At 40.8% G+C, this 22,788-nt stretch overlaps 1 protein-coding gene across 1 annotated transcript; it reads right to left on the bottom strand.

Moving 5' to 3' along the window:
* Positions 1-465: 465 nt before the first annotated feature.
* Positions 466-22,442, bottom strand: gfra1b (gdnf family receptor alpha 1b; the record flags this gene model as incomplete). Its single annotated transcript, XM_083993937.1, has 10 exons — positions 466-609; positions 1,020-1,067; positions 3,602-3,801; positions 4,805-4,939; positions 6,417-6,526; positions 6,838-7,010; positions 7,456-7,634; positions 20,781-20,864; positions 21,788-22,096; positions 22,403-22,442. The coding sequence occupies 10 exons, from the start codon at positions 22,440-22,442 to the stop codon at positions 466-468; spliced, it is 1,422 nt and encodes a 473-aa protein (XP_083850063.1).
* Between the last annotated feature and the right edge of the window lie 346 nt (positions 22,443-22,788).

Here is a 22,788-nt window from a genome sequence, read left to right as displayed (position 1 = left end):
GCACAGTTATGCAGAGACTGATCCATTTTATCGTCAAAACACTGTTCAGCACGTTGGCAGTCCATTCGGTGAGATGTGCAGCGATTGCACACATTCCAGACAGGTGGATTTATTCACATGCTTATCAGATCACAGGGTTTAACTCCCCAAAAAAATTGTGTCTCTATGTGTGGATCTGATTTTTGAAGTCACCAAATTGCCCCCACAAGGCATGGGAGGCAAATGAGCTGATATCTCAGCGCCAGCTTCACGTCTGTTTTTAACACAGCAACAGTAAACATGGATTCCTCAGATATAATCCACTGTTGTTTATGATCTCAGAGCTTCTACCACACTGCGCTGCTCTCTTCCACTTTAAGAAAAATGTAGGTGTCACACTCTGGCAAATGTCTAAATTAAAGTACATGACTTGAATCACTTCCGGGGATAAGAGCGTCGATCCATGGGCCTTGCATCCTACAAAAGCTAGAAGCCTTGTAGTGGTGAGACTGTGGGTGTGAAACCAATGACTAGTGCAAGAAGAAGACTTGAGGGGAGTAAGCAGGTGCGTTCAGCTGGTGAGCTTCGAGCAATCGCATTGGAATCACTGGACTCGTCCAGTTGATGGTTCTGGGGGAAAAGACCACAGAGTGTTATATTGAGTGGAAAGAAATGCTTTGAAATGGATCATTTATTTTTTTCTGTGGGTTTAGCCATTAATCTGAGATTGGGACAAGTGATGTATATATTGGCTGGCTTTACTTCTTTGCCTGTATTTAAATCCATTTCTCATCTATTTTCATTTTCATTCTTGTCAGTTTCCTTTTGTGACTATTTTTTAAAACTGGATATTAAATTGGATTGGTAAAGGTAAAATATTATTATATTGAATTACACCAGTTTAATGATGTTCTCTGTATTGACATACAGACTTATTGCACATATTTTTCTTTTTTTGATTCTGAAATGTCAGTACAAATACTATTGTTTGAGCTTCAGTAGAAACCTTGTAAGGAATGTATAGAATACCTGGTACTTACCACACATGCAGTTGTATCCACAGTTTGGTTTGACACCAGCTTTTGGGCCTGGAAGGAAGAAAAAGAGAAAGATGACAATGAAACATTAACTGTTATTGTTTTTCAATTTGGTTTCCCTGTATTTCAAGATCTCACACTGGCTCATGGTCGTGTCAGGATTCTATGAAATATACAAATCTGACCACCACTTCTTTGACCCTATCAGTCATTAGCTAATCCCAGTGTGATGGGATGAAGAAATTGTCTTGACCTGGAAGTTCAACTGTTGTTAAAATAAGGATGGAGTCTTTTAAGTATGATGAGGTCAAGCGTAATCATTATTGCATTACTGTAACTCCCAACTCACGATTGTGAGGCCAAAACAATCCCACTACAGTAATTGAATTTTTGAATAGGCTTCCAGTTCCCACCTATTCCCTCAGTGTAGACCTACAGAAAGCCTTTTGTAGAATCATCCCCAATGAACTGGTGGAAGGTTCAAGTGCATCTGTTTGTCTTTGTGAGATCTTCTGTTTGTGCAGGCAGAGAACTTTTCTCAGACCACTCCAAACCTCTTGAGCCACACAAAAAAATCCCCACATACATTTTCACACACACAGCCACACAAACAAATACACACTCACAGATACAGAGATGGCATACAGAAAATGATAAAGTGACTCTACAGTGGTTTGGGAACATAATAAACACTCCATGCATTGGTTCTTAAGTAGAAAGAATTGTATGAGGCAGGTTTCTGAGAAGAATGATTAATTGCTCTATAGGAGGTCTTTCCTCCTGGAGGATGTTTTCACAGGTGATAAATCATATTATCGCTATTAAAAGCCAATATGATAGATCGTCTTGCTTAAAGTAACGTGATATGATCTCATTTGAAAATATAGCCCTATAGTATTTATCAGTGGGGAATAGCACAGGTTTGAAGTGTGTGTTGGTGAGGCCAAAAAACACCAAAGCAGCTGCAGGATCTAAAAGCACATTTAAAAAAACATGCAATTTATGATGTGAATTTCCAAATCAGCAAAATGAACAGATGCCCTACAACTGCATTTGATTTTTCAAAACTCATCTCCATTTGCGTATCATCTGTCACTACTTTTTTAAAGTCAGATGGTAGAATATTTTACAGGTGGACAAATGTTGAATTAAATGAGCTGGTTTGCAGAAATGACCTCACCTTCAGTGAGTTTTTATCAACAATGGTGTATAATATATAGTCTACAATGAACTTTTGACATCTTCTAGTTTTCAAATGCTTCAGTTAGAGCAGCTGAGTTTGCAGGTACTTTAAGTAAGTTACTTTTTTAAAGTAGTGAATTATGTTGAGTATAAATGCAGGAGGTGGATATTAAAGTTGGTGTATCATACTAGTCAGGATTTCTACATTTATTATTTAAAGGGACAACAAGGAGTTTTGGAAAAGCAAAGTGTTTTCACACTACATTTATGAGCCTCCGCGCACCGTGAAATTCTTTGACCGGCGCAAGACAGACTCATGTTTTCATTCATCAAGAATTAAAGTCAGAGGTTGGAAGACGATCACATACCGTCGTAGTTCCCACCATAAACGGAGATTCGGCGGCGTTATTCTCATGACTCGCCACGAAACCGAAAGTAAAGAAACGCTGGTCGACTCGCCCAGCATTTCCGCCACCACTAATAATAACAAAATAACGATAGAGACAAAACGATATATTTATCGAAAATGGGCCCATTAACAAGTGGTAACGTAGATTCATCCACATTAATATGAGACTTTTTTATTGTCACGGAATTTTTCGTTCTGCGGATGGAGAAACTCCTCGTTGTCCCTTTAACAATCAGCAGCAATATTAGTTGGAGGGTAAACCTTAACCTCAGTCTTTCCTCAGAAATGCGGTTTTGCCACATCAGGATGGACTTTGGTCCTCATACAATCTACTGATCCCGACAAGATCTGTGATTTTTATCGGAAAAGGTTGCAAAGTGCTAACAAAAACACTTTCAGGCACACTCGCACAGACAGACACACACACACACCAACCCTGTGGGCCATCTCTGATGTTACTGTGACAACCAATTAGCTTTGACATGACAGCTTTGGAGACTCTGACTCCACACTGACGTCTCATCTTTCTGCCCAGGAGGGGGGATTGTGCGCATGCCATCATAAAACCATCTCTGCTTCATCAAGGTGACAGAGCCAGACGTCTGAATCTCTGGATCTCTACCTGATGTTTACATCTCAGTCTGGACTCAGACTCCTTGTTTGCTGAGGTTTGAGGGGAATTAGGGCCACAAAGCAGCATTGTGCATAATGATTTCATATTTGTTATTTTATTTTACCTTTAAATGGCTTCAGTAAAATTGCCTCAAATGTACTCAGGTAAATATCCATTATGAAAATTTGGATTCAGAGTAGTTTTTTTCCAAGACACATTTAGTGGCTGACATTTTAACTTTATCAAAAATTATGCAGTAATTTCATATCCACTTCCCTTTCTACTATTTTGGAATATAACCTATTTTGACAAGTCAAGAGAAAATGCAGCTTGTAGCCACAGAAAGCCAACTTTTAAAACACTTTACATTTCTAACTTCACCTGTAAGGTCCCACAGACGTGATAGAGTGAATCTCCATCAAGATCCAGTTTGGTCATGTGTGTCAGAGCATCCAGAGCATTACTGGTTCTCTCTTTGCCCCTCCGGGTGATGCTGGGCTCAGCTGCAGTCGGCTGAATTGGGGGTTGAGGTTGCCAAACTCCAACATCAGTACCATTGCCAAATGCCTGGATGGCATTACCTATATGAAGAAAAAGTCTAGTTCAATGGAATGTAACAGGAGGAATGACGTGGAAAACATACTGTACAGATGTATTGGACAATATAGATCCAATATCATGACACAGTGTAATTGTAAAATGTTATAAATTCATGTAAGAAGCATTATTCACCTCTAATGTCCCCTAAGTCCTGTTTAAAAAAAATGTAGTCTGCATTGGTTAGTATGGTTCTTCCCTCCTTGTATTGCTTTTAGTTGGACATTTTGTTAATGTCCAACTAAAAGCTTCTCATAATTGATACTTGAGATAATTGGGTAGGAAAAAAATGACATGACCTTTCTCAAGCGCCTTTAAAAAAAAAAAAGCCGTCTGCCTTTTAATAGCTACGAGAAAACTGTTTTAAACGAGCTTCTTAAATGCCTGAAACAAGGAAACTTTAAGAATAACTTAGATCATTTAATTTTCCTCCTTCTGAAAATATCTTTAATTGAAGAAAACATTCCTTTAGTTACATACAACATGGGGCAGTGTTTAGCTCAGTTGGTAGAGCACCTGCCCCATGTGTTGAGGCTAAAGTCCCCGGACCCGGTTCGAATCCCGTGTCAAGCAGCTCTATCCTGCGTGTCACCCCCCCCCCTGTCTCTCTCTGAATTATCCTGTCCATTAAAGGCAAAAAAGCCCCCAAAGATATATATATATTAATAAAAAAAATACGTGGGAAAAAACTATTCTTTGTTCTGACAAATGTACACCAAAAAGCCCTAAGTACAGTCAAAGCAATTGAGGAGGTCTAGACTTTGAGTGAGTACTTTAGACTATTGAAATGCCAGTGAATGCCACTCGTACTCATGAGACTGTTGCTTATCCAACATTTGATAGGAGAACATGTCAAAACCTGATGCTATTCTTTATTCTTTTATCTTCCAATTTCTAGTCTAGACAGAACAACTGGTCAATCTGACCTCAGGTGGTGAAGAACAGTAGAAATTCATTTCTGCAGAATGCCTGAATATGGGAACTCACGTAGGCATCGATTGTTGGTGAAAAACTCTGCAAATTTCTCACAGTCTGGCTTGCTGTTGCCACTGCTGCTGCAGTCGCACCACGGTGACAGGCTAATACCCAGAGATCGCACATAATTGGGAGTCATCACCGTACCTGCAGCATAAAAGAGAAGAAAACCACTGAGGCTTTATAAATGTAATCCCATTATCATAGTTAAAGCCCTCCAACAGCACGCTCTTAATTTAGTCGCTCTGCACACTGAAATTTGAATGTTCAGGTCAGCCAATCAGGGTAAGCTTATTCACTATTGTAGGAAGCCATTACCCCCTTTTACAAAGCCTATAGACCTTGCAGGCTATTGCAGGCCGGCTCAATGAAGAGCTGTGCTACTATCACACTATTTCACAAATGCTCTAATGTTTAATAAGGCTTCACTGACGCTTATTGACTCTACCCTCTCCCTTGACAGTGACACAACAACCTACTGATTATAATCCTCGCTGACTTGTACAGCTTCCCTCTAATTATGTGGCATTGCCAGTGGTCATGTCTGTTCCACTATATACACATTATTCAAAGAAGTGCTCATGTCAACAAAGGTGGCACACCACAGCCCCACAGTGTGTTCAAAGTGTTGTGAGGGCTGCTGCTGCTTACCACCCACTGGGAGGCAGCGTGGTGGAGAAGCTGGGGGCACAGAGTCCAGTAAGGCTCGGCTATTGTGTCATCCTGATGTAACTAAACAAAGCTGTTGCCTTTCTGAAGGGAGCATGGGGTTAAGTAGGCCCATACTTATTAGCCATGCAAGTACATGCAGTTTATTGTGTGCAGAGTCGGAGATGAGTGGTTAACCCAGGGAGGACCCATTAGGGTGTAACCTGTGTGAAGTAGAATATGAATGGTGTCGATTAAAATGTCTGCCTGTTGAGTTTGAAATTGGTCAGCGTTGCCCCGCGCTTAAATCCCATTACGAGAGCTCAGTGGGACATCATCTTTCCTTTCTACATAATGAAACCTGCTGATGGAGGAAAGGCTGATCAAAAGGAAATGAGCACCGCGCTGTGATCTCTGAACTGTGATGGCATGTACAGATTAGCACTTTATTGACTGTGAGCTTGGTTGCCTGTCTGCCAAGTTGATCAGATGCCCTAACCTCTGACATGCATGACTGAAGAGCTACATGGCTGTATAGTGGCCATACGTATAACTCATCACTCTACTTGTTGTCTCAGGCCATTAGCTTCGCTGTGCAGCTGCTCCAACCCTTTGAATGGGTGTCTCTTTGCTTTTGGTATCGGAAAAAAACAAAATTTAAAACTTTATCACGTCTAATCAAGCTGACAAAAGCTTCATGCACCTTCTCTATAAATGGAAAAGATTACAAACCAATACAATCAAGGTTTGATAGCTTAAAGACTGGCTGACAAATAATGCTATTGATTTGAATAAATTCCATTTTTATGCTGCAAGCTCATGTGAATAGATTTCATTGATTTGTTCAGCAAAAAACACAGCGACAGAGCAAATCAAAAGAAGCGCTATTAGAATTGCAGTAATGGTTATGAGTCTAGTCACATCACAAATCGGGCAAATTTTAAAGCTATTAATATATTTTGAGAGAACAACTTACCAATAAGACCTGAATAAGACAGAAGGCAATCAGCGTAGTTCTCTCTGAGACAGCCGGATATGGATCGAGCTTCTGGCTGACAGTTGCTGATGAAGTCGGCCAACCTTGACCTACAAACAAAGGAGAAATTAGAAGTTAGTGCTGCTGATTTTTCTAATGCCTTTATTGGATATAAAGCCGATTGGGACCAAAGTGCTTTGTCATGTTTAAACAACGGTTAGGTGATTGAGAACCAAGGACTATAGTAACTATTCCCTTTTCTTTACTCCTCTCAGCTTCATTTCCATTACCTGCATGATAGTAAAATGAATAGTCCTGTTAGCATCACTCCTTCACTGACTTGTTCTTTTCTCTACCTACAGCATACTAAGCTATTAGACTATGACACTACCACTGCAGGTGATGGCTCTGTGTATCTTACCTGCAGATGTAGTTGGTCTTGCATGCGCTCTGAAGGGACAGGCAGTTTGGTTTGTCCTTATCCTCGTAGGAGCAAATGGGTACAATAGTCTGTCGCCTGCGTTCTGCACATGCTGTCTGATCCCCCGTTGGACAGGAGCAGAACAGCATCCCATAGCTGTATTTAGCTGGAACCTTCATTTTGTGGAACAAAAGAAAGGACACATGTTGACCCAGGTGGTGTGTGATAGCCATGAGGGAAAGAAAAAACCTCCACTTTCTCCCAGGTATCCAGTGATATGCAGAGTGGCTGAATAACTTATCTTTACCCAGTTTATAATATATACTGCAGACAAAATGTGACGATAGAGGGCACGTATCAAATTGAGCTGCCGCCCCAGTGTGACTAGCCTTTTGTGATGTATTATAATACACTGAGTTAAGTGCTATGCTTTGGGTTAATGAGAGCACTAGATAGAAATTGGATAGAAAAAACAGCTTAATGTTAAAACTCCACTGAAAATAATATTTTTCCTTTTTGACATTTGACACCTGGTAGGGTGTTAGGTGGAGTGCCAAAACAACAAAATCAAATACAAGAAAAATGCAAATATCTCTGAGAACAAACATGTTTAATTACCTTGTCAAAGAACTGTCTCAGAGCTTTGTGGCATTTGCGCTTGTTGCACACCTCGGAGGCAGATACCCTGCTAGTGCAGGGGTTGATGTAAGATGAGCGGTATTTCTTGCAGGTGTCATTCAGGTTGCAGGCTTTGGCAGCATTCAGACAGTTATTCTCCTTTGTTGATGGAGGCTCAACTAAGAGAGAGGGGAGAAACACAATTTCATACTTTGTAATAAAAGGATTATTGCTTTCTTGTGCAGGTTATATTGTTGTTGCAGCATCATAATTCAGTAATGTTTGAGCTGGTTTTTATTTTTAAGAAGTTAAAGGATGGCAACATGGAGAAGTGTTGTAGCATTGCGCTTCCTAATTCTCATTGTCTCACACACAGTTCTATTACCTCTGAATGTTATTTTGATTAATATAATTATTTGTAAAATATTTGACTCCATCACACCTGAGAAATCTCACAACTTCACTTTACACAAAGTAAAATTGGGGGGAAAAAAGAAGCTATTGTGCCAATATGGACATGGACTTTCTAAATGATGAGTCATGGTCAGGAGAAAACTTAACTCCTAATTGTCCCCTGGGTATCTGTGGTTTTCATTGTATTTAAAACTAATTTCTCACTGCATTATACATGAATTCCATCATTTACTGCATCTGAAACACCAAAAAATCAACCGAATGAGAGATCTGAGCTCTGCTGAATACAGTCATGCTTTACAAACACAATGCAAAAATCTTTCACAGTGGATTCATCATAAAGTAGGGTATTGCACCAATCTGTCGCCCTTGTTGCTCCATTTGTTGCAATAGCTTGGTTACACATTTGAACTCTAAATTCTCTGGCTGAACGTTGTACTTGAGGTTCTTATCAGATTCCTCTCAGACCTCATTAGGTCTGGCCTCTCTGATCAAACCCTTGAAGGTGACTCATCTCTTTGATTCAGACAAAAGCTCAAACTAATATTCAGAGAATTCCCCCAAAATATTCATGTCCTATCAGGATGTCCTGGTGTGTGTTTGCACCTGCTCAGACAGTGAATTTTCCTTTGCATGAACCAAGCCAACCCAGTATGCCTTTCCTCCCATCACAGAAAAATCACTCTGTGGCCAACATAATGACTCTCACATCTCATTTTTCTCATTTGTTGTAGTTAAAGTCCTTCCTGCTCCACTGACTCCTGCACAGAAACACAAACTGAGTCCTCAGTCTCGGCATGGAAGAATGAATTCTGTAATTCTGTCTTTTGAGGTGGAATTGAAGTTCAGTGCACTCTTTCATGCACCACAGAATGAGCCATGATTAAATCTGAATACATTCTTGAACCTTAGGTTAATCACATATTACAAAACCCATTACTTACATCTGACAAGTGCCCAGAGATGTGGGCTGTGATCCTGTAGTGGCCATTTGTGGCTCTTGGACCATACAGTAGGTGTGACAGTTTTCACATTCAAAATATTTACCCTAAAAGCAAACTTAGAAAAATGAAAATATTACTTTCAGGAGTTGGGTTAAAACATGGCAGTGTGTGTGTATGTGTGTCTGCGTGTAGCTAAGTGAGTTAGGAGGGTATAGGTCACAGTATGACTTCATAAAGACGTAACACCCCACGGCGGTGAAAAACCTTTTCTATCAAGAGCACTTCTGCATTTAATAAGCTCATTCTGGGGTCATATATTGTCGCTTTCAGGAACAATTTCAGGACAAACCATTTTTCCAAGACTACATTCAAATTAAAAGGAGAATCATGACATTAGGTTCAACAATTACTTCACTGGTGTCTCCCCTAGAGTACCTCATCATGTCATAAAACAGCGTTGTTATTCAGAAACGTGATTCTGTTTCTCAATTAGTTTTTCCAGCCACAGTTTTATGAAGCTATTTTAACACCTCCGTAGTGAGGATCATTGGTAATAGTTGTTTGTGCTTTGTTCTGTGCTGCTTCATTTTTGTGTGCTGCACAACAATGGTAATCATCTGAAAACAATCTTTGCTTGTTTCTGTAATCCTCTTAATGTCTGATTCTCTCTAAAATACTGTGAAATGTCTTATTCCATTCGATTTGCAGACAAAGCCCACGAGGTACAGAAATGTGATTTGTGAATCATAACATCATATTTTGTTAAAAGGACATCTTAAGAAAAACAAATCTCACTTAGCCTTCTTAACTTTCACCCCCTGAGCAAGGCCACCATGTTGACATTGTTGTAGAACCAAGGTAGAAAAGGCTGGAATCCGACCCTGTGACCTCTAACAGGCTGATACAAAAGACCTGTAGAAGGAGCGGCTGCCAGGTGGGTTCAATAGGGATCTCATAGGAGGTCAGTTGTGTGTCCTGGGGGGCTGCTGCACTCACAGTGGAGCCACAAGTTTTGTGCAAAGTCTAATTTATGGGTTAGTTCTGGTAAAAGACTAGTCATGACGTCTATCTGTGTTGGAGATGTGGCTGAAGTATTGTCTGCTAAGCTTTGCATAAATTAAAACAACATGTCGTATCCATCACAATTTCCCAAAAATGAAGTATACACTGAAGACACACATTTAAGAAGCAGGAATCAGTGAACCAGTTGGTGGTTTTCTTAGAAATTATTATTGATGATTGAGCATCAGTTTTGTTGCAGATTACATGAATAATTAATCAGAATAGTGACTATTTAATTTTCTTGTCAACCAGCCAATTTATTCATTCAATTGTTCTGGTCTCTGATGTCACCATAGAAGGCAATACTGACCATGTGGGCCGGGCTGTGTTAGGTTGTGGCAATATGGATGCACTAGTATCCAGGAGAAGAACCTCATGCTTCAGATTCTGCAGTCCAAGACCTAGACAAATTAATCATCTCTTTCTACAAGACACATGGATTAAATAAAAGCTCTAAAAATTTCCTGGACTGGTGCCAGCAGTCAACACAGGGGCAGTGAGGTCAGAATCAGCGGTGCTGGTTGCAAAGAACGCATGGTTAGTGTAGCAGTTCTGGATAACTGTTCTGCCGGAAATGGCTCAACCTGCTCTTTTTGTTTTTCTGTGAATGTATTTCAACTGTAGGGGCATGAACATGTAGTTATGTAATTGACCTTTTGGTCTGTATATGACATGAAAATGCCTAAGACATGCAGATTGTATGGCTTCAAAGTATCAGAGTGACCTCAAACAGTGGGCTGTATAGAATTTGAGATACACATTGAAGTGCATCCAAACGTGTGTATAATGAATATTCAGCATCATGTTTCATCAGTTTTTCTTGCTAACATCTCTCTAGCCCAAAAAACTCCAAGCCATAAGATAATTACATTACAGAGTCTCTTTGCTGTCTACATAATGATCCCAAATCAACGTTCTTCACAATGCATCACTGCTTTATTTACAGCAATCCTTCTAAACATATCCCTCCACTTAGTGGCCTCTTTGTCATCTCCTGTAATGGAAAGAAAACAGCAGTGGTCAGGGCGCTCTCCTTCATGGCACCCTGCCGCCTATCAGCCTTTCTTCCAGCAGCAATAAATCCACGCCAGTGTCTTGGTATTTATGGCCAGACCCAAGAACCATTTATTAAGTGCACCCATGTAATTAGCAAAATCTCACTTAGCTCCCACTGTGCCAGCCATCCCATTCCTCCATTTTAATCCTCTAGAAAGACATTCATCCTGCATTGATTTAAAAAGTAGCAGAGCATTGCTGGTGGTTGCCAGCATTATTCTGGTATAAACTCACGAGGATGCTAATGTGGAACCTGAGACTTTGTGGACCATAAAACCTCAGTTCATGGTGCCAAATATTCTGCTTAGAATGGAAATCCCTACAGATGAGGTAATGATGATGGAGATTACAAGATGTTGAGAAAGTTACTTAAAAATTCTAATGAAATATTCATCCTCATGGTGACAAACAAACAACACCCCGTGGAAGCCAAACTATCCTACAAAGTTTTGTGGGCACATCTTGCTACGTGACATCTCCAGCTCTGACTCACTGGTTGTGGAGATGAGGTAAAGTAAGATGAGTGGACATATGGTGCTACTGTGAGTGCAGGATATGGGAGAGAGAGCAGGAGAAGAGGGTGCAAATCTCTGTGGTTGCACCTGTCAGTGCAGTGCGGGAGTCAGAGATGTGGATGCCCAGGGGCACTTGTGCTTTCTGTTTTTCAAAAAGTCAGCTATCCACTCAGATCAAAGGAGATTCCACTTGACCAATCAATCAGAAATATAGGTTTCTCATAAGATGCAAATTTGCTGTCTCATGATAAGCACTTCAATGTAGTCACTGTTGAAGACTTTCTTATTTGTTGTTCCTTCTAGCTTCCTACTTTCAAACATTAGCAAGTAAAACCATGATCTATATACAGTATCTATGCACCTGTGTATCAGTTGTTGAGTTGAGGTGTAGGGAAAAGCCTGAGGCACTCAGATATGTTTGAATTTTGAAGATGTGTACGTCACTGCCACAGTATGGGAATGTGTGCTGCTGATTTGTATGTAGATGTGGGTCTCCAGCAGTGATGCGCACGAGTCACATCACATTTTGAGTGACTACAAGTCAATGCGTACATATGTTTGTTTGCATATTTGAGTGCAGGATGTGGTTAACTTGCATCAAATAATTTAATTCCCGACCAAAAACATGATCCTGTGTCACCTGCAGCCTACAGCGTTTTATTTCTTATCTCAAAGCCACGATTAGCCATTGCCTGCATCACTCATGGTCGCATATCCACTTGGCTCCCTGCACACAACGTGCCATGGCTAAGCCATCAGGTACACTCATCTTGGCGAAGAATTTCTACTCCCCAAGCTGCTTTACTGAGCCTTCGTCTTAGAGTAACATTTGTGTCAGAGTGGCAGAAAATGCTGGGAGTGGTTTAGACAGTATGTGGATTGACTGTGACTGTGTGTGTTTGGCCTTGTTAAACTATATTCTTGAGGTCTGAAAACTGTGAGCCCACTGTGCTTGTGGAGTCTAAAAGCTTTACGTGGACCAAAATGATGCACCCCTGAAGTTTGAATGGCTATTTGTGGGTTAAAGTTTGGTTTAAGCCAGGGTCTGGAATTCAGTTGTGAAGGTTAAGGTTAGAATGCATTATTCCATGATGGGTCTCCATGAATATAGTAAAAAGATGGTGTGTTTGTGCCACTGATTCTGTGTGTCTGATAGTATTTACTTAATGAGATTCTGGGCATGATTCATCATATTTATGATTTGCATGATGTGGCTAATTCAAAGTGTCAGAGCGCTGTAGCAAAGTAAACAAGCCTTTTTCCACTTAGTTTCCACTTTCCGTGTAGACTCAACATAAAGCTGGACTTTATTCAAATCATAGATTGTTCTGACCATATAGATTTAATGCTGTGGCACACTATTACAGCAAAACAGATTCAGATCAGATTTCTCCCTTTTTTTAATAGATTTTTAGAAACTTTAGAGTCCCTGTTGAAAAGTATCATTGGCTTCCAATTGTAATGCAGTCCAGCATGGGCGTGAGCTATTTACTTGAGATTATCAAAGGTAAACAAGTCTCATGTTGCATGTTAATATCAGGAAAAGGACTTCTCATTCATTAAAGTGATTTTGCTGTTGTGTTCCACAGGGACTAGACACACCTGAGCCCTCACACAGTAACACTGTAAATGTACGCCACATATAACTGTGTGAGTAATGTGCTGCTGGTATTATTGTGTCAGTCCCTGTAGTTTCCCCTGTGTACACGACTACAAGTGCTTTATGCTGTTCAGAAATCTCATGTTATATGAAACAAACCTATTATGCATTCTTTTATGAAAATGGCCAAACTCTGAAATACGGTATGCTCGCTAATAAACATAGTTACATTTTGTTTGCTTTACTTCCTGCCACTGAATGCCTATGTTTTAATATTTGATTTCTCAGCATATTTCAAATTTATACAGTCCACAATTGTGTTTATTATTGAGTTTTAAACTCCCTCTGGTTAACTCATTTGGAATAAATTGTATTATTCTGCGGTTACAGAGGGGCAGAAAGAAAACAAAGGAAAAGCGTGTGAAAGGAAACGCCGTCAGATGATTCGCTGATATGGCCGAAAGCACTCTTGTGTGTAGGAAGGATCAGCAGAGTTCAAGTGTTGAGTCTACTGATGGCTACTCTGATGTTCAGACGGAGCAGTCTGCTCATGTATTAAGTTTACAGGACGGCTGGGCCGGCGGCAGACCACAAAGACTACTGAGGATTCATCTGTTGCTTCAGGCACCGACACACACTGAATTATTCTTGAGATCTTTGCAATGGAAAATCATCATGCCAAGGCCCATGTCTTGTTGACTGACTCAGTTCTCTGTATGACTACTGATGAGCTAGACTGGGAAGAGAAACCAAAAATACTGGGCTCAGTGGTGAGACCAGCACTAGTGAGCCATTTCCTTTGAGAATGTGGCTGCTGAGGTGTAAACTGAGTAAGTGGCTGGAGGGTTTTTCACCTTGAAACTGAAAGTAAATGCAGTTCAGAGCATGTGCCCCCAGTTATAGTGGTTATTGCATGGAAACATGAGAGGTATAGGAGTTTATTGATTAAACTTAAGTTACCGCCATGCTTCCGCCACTCAGACTGGTTTCAGGTTACATCAGCATCATCTAAGATATTAACCATTTGTGTGAGATTTTGTCAAAATTGCGGAGTGAAGTCTTGAAGAATGGCTAAAAAGTGTTATTTTTTTCCAAGATCGCTGTTATCTTTATCTTTGACTACCAAAATTGAGTCCAAGTCAATGTTTGTACCGAAACTGGAGAAATTTCCAAAGGCCAAAAAACATGTTTTTTGAGGTCACCATGATTGTGACCTGGAACCACCAAAGTCTAATCTGTTTAACATTGAATCCAAGTTCCCTCAAGGTGTCAGATGGACAGGTAAAAACAGTACATCTCCAGCTCTGTATCTTAAAGTGCTGTATCTGCAAAGAAGCATCACTGATTCCCACTGACACATTCCTAACTTTCAAACAAGGATTAAATGCAAATGTATATAGAATTGATTTTGGCTGTTTTTCTTTTTCAAAGGTAAGTATTGAGAACATAGTGAAGGGCAGAATGAAGTAGCTGAATTCATTCTCTTGCTCATTCTTATGTACAGTATGTGCTGCTTCAATAATCCTCTTGGAATCTAATCATTTCTTATACCAGTGGTGTCAGAGTTGCTTTGGATAAGGAGAATCGGTACATCTTGTCTCTAAAAAGAATCTTACTTGTAATGAGTTGAGAATGTGATTGTACAAGCAGATAGACTGCAACACTCTGCTATCTGAACTGCAGCAGTGGGATTGCAAAGACGTAGAAGCAAGAAGCTGCAAATACATTTCTAATAATCCAAAATTGTCCAAAATCCAAAAAAGAGAATAATTTAGTAATGACTTGAGTTTTATTTGTCGATGTCCGTACGGCAGTGAATTACTTTATATATAAAAATGGGGTGTGGTGCAGAAGCTCAGTTTTTTTCCTTGTTAAGAGCAACCCTGTTGTCGAATCATTATTGCTGCACAGCAGCATTGTGTTACATCTTTAAAAGGCACGTGTTCATTGATTTTTTAAAATAAATTGTGTAGCATTTAATTTCAGCTGTTTCTAGTAACTATTATAGTAGTTATTTGCTCGCCATGTTGTTTAAATTGATAGTGTTATAAATACAGATTGCTTTAGCTTTACTGTAGCCACAAATTGGAAAAGCCAATTAATGAAGTCCTCAAAACAGACGTCTCCAGCAGGAGGAACAGGAAACCGGTCCATAACAATATCACTCTGATGGACATTTATTTGTCTCTTAGGATGAATTTGTAATCGCTGTAGTGATCCCCTGCTTTATCATCTTATTCTGTCTCCAAACAAACCAATTAACATGTCCAATACTCGCAAATGTGAGAATAATTAAGACTTTCAACATGAGAAATATTACAACTTTTTTAACATCCCCATATTAGCATTCAATGTGAGCAGGTTAGCTGACATCGCTAACACTGCTACAGTCTCAACACTACTAACATACAGTAGCAGATGCTGATTGATTTCTTGTTGCTAGATTTATTTTTAGTTTAGTTTTTTATTTTAGTCATGAGAACGCCTCATCTGTTTAAAATATAATGAGCTAAAAACTCATTTTGATTAAATGTACATAACAATGTAATTGTTTTCAGCTAATCAGTAGTGAGCAGCCTTATAGCAGCTGACCTATGGGATACATTATGGAGTGTTCCATACTGACTCACTCACATGTGCATTATTTTACACAGTAGATTGCCTCAGGCCTGGCTTAGTTGCAGACAGGAATGAGGTCACTTATGGCCAGTGTTGGGAAAGTTCACTTTCTACATGAACTAGTTCAAAGTTCAGTTCACAAATTTTAAAATGAACTAGTTCAGTTCATAGTTCATAATTCAAAATTTTGAACTAAGTTCACGGTTCAAAAACTGAACTAGTTCATAGTTCTTTTTTTTCTCCAATATGTTTCTACAAGCTATTATTTTTCAAAATTATTGCCTCAGCCCATATCGAACCACAGACAGCTATTATTTTAGCAGTTTTAACCAGTATTAGTTATAGTTACTACTTTACTTTACCCAAAAAGTAACTGAGTTAGATGTGTCCAATGTGTGTACGTTTGTAGCCTATTTGTGTTTATTAATCCAAACAGAGCGTGAGAGAGAAACACAGACACACACACACACACACACACACACACACACACACACACACACACACACACACACACACATACACCTACACACAGGCTACACACACACACACACACACACACAGCTGAGGGGCAGAAGCGCTTCTCGACCGCGAGGAGAAGCGTCTGATGTGAACAGGAGGGCCGCGGCTCGCGCGTCCGGTGTGGCCCCAGCGTAACCCCCGTCATCTTTTACCAAAGACGGTTTATAAGATAAATAGAGTATCTTTGCTTTTACTAACCAACTGGGTCAGTATTCCTCCACACAGACAGGCTCCGCGACACGCTGTATCACTCCGCCTCTTCCATGCGCCGCTGATCCAAACAGCTGATAGGTGTTGCCAGATTGGGTGGTCTTTCCGCTACTTATTAACGCCTGTTTACAGTGTGTTTTAGCTGGGTTTTCTATGGAAATCTGGCACACTCCTGAACGAAGTCGAGAGCTGCGTTCACAAACGCCAGAATGAACGCGTTCACAATAACGTTCATCAAGCAGAAATACCTACGTTCAGTTCACGTTCGCCCAAAATATGAACGAGTTCATGAACGATCGTTCATTGAACGCGTTCAGGCACAACACTGCTTATGGCAAATGGATTACTGATATCTAACCCATTAAGTGGATTTTTTTTTACATGCCCCTTTGGCTGTTTACACACTACTATACATTAAACTGGCTACTCAGCTCCAGCTCCATCTATGCACCCAATTTATTTTCCTTGCCTAATCCAAGTGATTTCTTGTAATAGCACCTAATAATAATGATTAAAAAAAAGAAGACACAATTTCAGCTGCCAGGTCTCTGATTTTGATGGAAGAGAACATTATCAGCAGATGCCATTTTTATTATATCTTAATCATCATTTCCCATTTGTTCAGTGGGATTCCTTAGATTTCCAGGGGTCTGATGCCTCAAAATACATTTGAGGATTTTTTTTTTCTTTTCATTTAAAAAAAATAACCAGAACATTTTAAGATGTCTTTTCTTTTTCTTTTTTTCCTTTTAATATGGTCTATTTTGTTTTACTGGAAGTCCCAATATCTGGAAGTGCCATGAAACCTTAACCATTTTTTTTTTAAAGCAAGAACCAACCAGGTCTCAAGAGCCATCAATCTTAAATGAAGTGCCAATCGGCAGTAGAGCTACAAGGTGCAGCAACCAATCCTGGCCAGAACCTCTTCATGTGCCATGTTGCTGTCAGCACAAGACACGATGGACCAGATCCAGCACTCATCTCCACTTTTATGTGGACCAAGTTCCTCATCCAGACAGCATAGACTCACCAAATTAAAGGACAATTCTGGGCAAATTCAACCAGGGGTTATAGTTTCCTAATATTTTAGGTCTAAAAGAAGGATTCTGAAGATTTTATTTTTAATTATTTTAATTATTATAATACATATATATATTTTTAATGCTCCTGTTTTGCAGTAGTTCTGTCTGTCCCCACATCACCATGCCAGCGATGAATGGGAGTGGACCAATCTTACGCTGTTTAGGCTGTTTACATCCCTCATAACCGCATTTTTTCTCCACAGACAGCGTCAGATGGCTAAACACACACCAAGGGATTAGTTTACTTCAAGCAAGCGGACATGTGTGTAAACGGAGCTGTAATAAAGAGTCAAGTTGATGGCTAACTACGTTTACAGGTCGTCTGCAGTGATCCTGTTTGTTTCATCAACTCAGAGCCACAATGTCTGCTTCGTAGCAGTAAGAGTAAGTCTGGATATTGTTTATTCAGCCTGTAAACATACTGAGCGTGTCAACTTGACTCTCGTGACTGGTAGAAAGTAACCTTATATTTACTCAGTCAAGGAGAGGACATCAAATATGGATTTTTGTACATTACTATTTCCCCTTAAAGTCACTTAAAGCTTTTACTTTTTGATTTGACTGTTGTATTAGCTCTTACTTTTTTTTTTTTAGTTTTTCCAACAAAACAAAACAAGTTAATAAAATAATCTATAAAACTTTACCATCTAAACTACTAAAATAACTCCATTTTGACCAACTATGACATGGAAATGCTGCTTAATGCACATTCATGGGTCAGTAATAATCTGTCTACAAAATATTTACCACACAATGCGTTTTAAGAAAACACATGCAAAATCCCACTACACAACCTTGGGTGTGGGCTAGAGGGCTGCATTGGGATTGGGTCCCGCCGGGTCCCGCGGGACCCAACCCAAATCTCGCGGGAGTGGGCGGTTTGAACTTTGCTGCGGGCGGGAACAGGCGGGAACGTGCAGGTAAAACAAAACACTGCGGGAGCGACAGGATGACAGAGTCAACAAATGAAATAGAAAAAAAGCTAAAACAAGGTCTCTACAACACAAAAAATAAGCAAGGCAAGTCTGATATTTGGAAAAGATTCTCAATTGTTTGTGACAAAGATATAAAGGTAGAAAAATAAATTAAATACAGAAGAGGAGAATAGAATATGAAACAGCCCTTATTGAATTGAAAAATGAAAACAACGAAATAGGAGCGCTAGACCAGTGCGTCAAAAGACACGCAGCCCATGAGTCTCTTTTTAATAGCCTATAGAATTACGTGTTTTCTCCTGCGGGACAGGAGAAGACACAAAATCAATGCATCTCTATTATTGTGCGGACATAAATTCTCAGAGTTTTGCAGGTGCGGGCGGGAGTGGACATGCACATTGCGGGAGCGGGCGGGAATGTAACACACACGTTGCGGGCGCGGGCGGTAATGGTCAGAAATTCAGCGGGAGTGGGCAGGAGCGGGATGAAGAAAACAGTCCCGCGCAGGACTCTAGTGTGGGCAGTCTAACCAGTGGCCCTTTGTGCGCTCTTTCGCTCATAGCGAGTTTGCGTGAGACTTTGTATTACAGCTCAGTTTATAAACATGTCGGCTTTCTTGAAGTAAACAAACCCCTCGGCGTGTGTTTTCTGACGTTGTCTGTGGGAAAAAATGTGGTTTTGTGGGATGTAAACAGCCTACACAGCGTAAGATCGGTCTGCTTCCATTATAGGCTGTGGCCATGTGGGGACAGACAGAACTACTACAAAACAGGAGCAATTAAAAAGAAAATCTAAAATTCATTCTTTTAGACCTAAAATATTAGGAAACTATAGCTCCAGGTTGAATTTGCCTGGAATTGTCCTTTAAGATGTGAAACGCTCAAGCACATAAAGATTTACTTTCCAGAAACCCCAGCAGAGAGGAGGCATCACTGGTGCCATTAACATTTTAAGAAAGTCACTGCTCAAACCATTACCAAAGGGAGATAACATGGCATGGCCACTTCTGCACTTAGCTGCAACTTTGTCAGAGCTTTAAGAAATGACACCTTGTACTATAGGAAACCTTCAGGAATCCTCAGCAAAAGACTTGAAATGGCTGTGTGTGTCCCTCGGGTTCCTGCAGCACATCACCTATAGTATATACACCACCCTCCATTTTGACATGGTTGTCTGGTTAAACTCCACTAAGCAGGACATCCTATTGAAGCTGGTGGTGCTGTGGAGGGAAATCCACGAGGCTCATGGGAGAGCAGGGCAAGTATGAAGAACTTCTTGGCTACTGTAGCTGTTGCCAGCAACACACAAGCAGGGACTGACCAGCCTCTGCTGGGCTGCCTGGGAGCCAGAGGACTGTATAGAGCAAGATCTGAAACTCTTGATGAGCTCAGAAACACCAGCGATGATGTGTCCATCAGACCACCTCACCTTACATTTGCACCATTCCGGCGTAGGAGGGAAAATCCAAATGTTTCTTTACTTTCTATTTGAAATACAGTTCACCATTATGTCATCGCATATGGAGCAGAGCCACGGTGGTACGCTAAGTGGATTCAATCACAGCAAAAGCCAGAGAGAGAGGGAGAGAGAGAGAATCAAATAACCATTTCTTTACTGAAGTGGAGCTGGCCAGCGCAGGAGACGCCCTCCTCCAGCCAGAAAGCTCAGCACTGAAGAATGCCAATGCGAGTGCTGCGCTTGACACACACACGCGCGTACACACACTCATACACACACACTCATGCGGCTCTTGTTTTATCAGTGCCATTGAACACAGACAGATGGTTAATTGCTCCTCTGTGGATGTGTGTCTGATCCCAGCAAAGCTAAATATGGCTTTGTCTAGGTGTTTGCTCCCAAGTCCAACTCTCCATTGACATTTAGGACGATGTGTAGGCATTTATGTTAACAACGGACTGTTAATGTTTTTCTTTTCTTTCTCTCCTCGGCGTCAGAAAGCCACTGGATCTTAAACAAGACAGGCCCCGCTCTAAAAGGATGATTTATTCAAAACTAGCACATAAATGCTACTTCCAGCATTAGTACTGTGACAGTGGAAAAAAACAAGCAGACCACTCGTCGCTTTGAGAGCTGAAATATACTAAATGACTCTGCTTTGTGTATGGTGGGGCACAGTGGCAAATAAAAGCTTTTGTGATGGATAATGGGCGTTGAAAGCTGCAGCCTGAAACCAGACAGCAGTAGAAAAGAGTGGTTGTTAAATAGTGACAGAACTGTAGTGGTGTAGTGACTTCAACTGGGTTCAAAGCATAACAGAGCGCTAATGGTCGTATCTACAGTGATTTAACTTTGCACACTGTCCAAACTTAAACCCGAGGAATGTCAGAAATACAAAGGCTGCTTCTTACCAGCTATGATGGGGGCCAGGCGGAAGATATCTGACAGCCGGCTGTTGACTGGTTCATATGGAGAGTATTCCAGCAAATCATTTCCTGCATGGGAAAAACAATGATTTTTCATGAAAAGTAAATATGAATGAGTAATGCCTTTTTACTTTTATTGATAGTATGAGCACTAATCTTGCAGATATTGATATGTTATGCATAGAACCTGTGAAAAGGGTTGACCACTGGTTCACGTAAAAGATACTATTATCTCTGCTGCGTGGGTTTAACACACCTGAGAATAGGTGTCATGGCATCTGTCAGTATAATGTATCTGAGGCACGACAATGACATTTGTGGAGCTTGAGTTTCAAACTCGGTTCTGTAAAGTACACTTGTTTATTGCAATGTGACTTAGATTTGCAATAATATAGATGTGTTCAGGTTTAAAACGGTAGAAAGTAACAATGTACAAAAAATCATATTTGATGTCCTTTCCTTGACTATTTCCCCTCTTTTCCCCTTATTTCACTTTAAGCTTTTACTTCCTGAGTTCACTGTTGTAATAATAATAATCTGTCCACAATTTTTTTTTTTTTTTTTAACCACACAATGCATTTTAAGAAAACACATGCAAAATCCTACCACACAACCCTGGGTGTGGACAGTCTCACCATTGGCCCTTCTCTGTCTGTCTCTCTCTGTCTCTGTCTGTCTCTCTGTCCATCTCTCTGTCTCTCTCGGGAGAAAAGAAAAACTTAAAAAAGATAAACCATCTGGAACACAGTTGTTAGTCAATACTTTTAAGTTCTAAAGTCACAGTTAAGTTGCAGACCGCTTCATGCTTTTAGTGTCCCCAAAACACAAGTTGTGTTGTGTAATTTTTGCATCCCGTGTGTTGTCAAATTGATGAAGATGTTTGCTGATTTGCAGCGTGTTTTATCTGCATGTGTTGTCTCAAGTTGCAGTGAGCACAGCGTCTGAAGTCACATAATGAGCAGTAGTTGACTTTGCTGTGGGTGGTTGCGTACCCTGCAAGCTCTGAAAGATGCTCCAGAAGATCCTGAGACAGTTCTTCTCCTTCTTCATGCCTCTCCTACACCTGCAGTAGTACAGCGGGCTCTGCTTCATGGAGTCGATGGCGTTGCGGCACTCGCCCTGCGCCTCCGGACCGGTGACCGCGGTGAAGTTGCTCTCCCTCCCCGCCACACACTGCCTCATGGTCCGGTACTTGGTGCTGCAGGAATACTCCTTTAAACACTGTTCACTGGCCTTTACGCAGTCCAGGCGCGCGGAGCGGGAGGCTGCGCCGCTGTCACCCTTCAAGGTGAACACTGAGTCTGGAGTCACAACAAGTTAGTCAGGACACATCTGTCTCCACCATCACCACTCATCTGTAGACACACAGCCCTGAACACACAACACCTCCATCTCTCAATAGTCAACATGTCGAGTACATTTGTTTTTCTTCCTCGCTAATAAACAAAGAAGCGCTGATCATTGGACAAACTTTCTCAATCCTGCATGTTCAAACATCTACTTTTCCATATGCGCCCACTGCCTGTATTAAAGTGAACTCTTAGGGAGCAGATTTAACATTTTACAGCCTCAAACTACAAAAATCAACAGATGAATTGGTGACTTACCCGAGAAGGTCAGTATAATGACTAAAGTTGTTAAAATCATCGCGCTTGTGTATGAGGCTCCAAACAGATGCGTCTCAGATTAAAATAAAATGTCAAGAGAACTTGTCAGACAGATCCACTTTTCTTCTGGTTGCACATAATGTGGTTTCAAGTGATGGTGCATCCTGTAGATCCAACAGCGAGAATCCCAACTCTTGGTCTGAGTCCAGCTAAACCCACATCAGGAGAACCTGCCGGACTTCTCTCGGACGTTTTGAAAAACCACAAGTGACACACGGAGAAGCGCCGATGGAGCTTTTCCCAGTTCCCACTCACACTCCGCTGTTCGCCCGCTGCCAAGTCACACACACAGGCGCGCGCGCGGGCACTCTCTGACACACACTTAA

The sequence above is a fragment of the Trachurus trachurus genome (assembly GCF_905171665.1).
Source record: "Trachurus trachurus genome assembly, chromosome: 19".
Classification (NCBI taxonomy): Eukaryota; Metazoa; Chordata; class Actinopteri; order Carangiformes; family Carangidae; genus Trachurus; species Trachurus trachurus.
The sequence above is the reverse complement of the archived record's forward strand: the minus strand, read 5'-3'. Positions and strand labels throughout refer to the sequence as shown.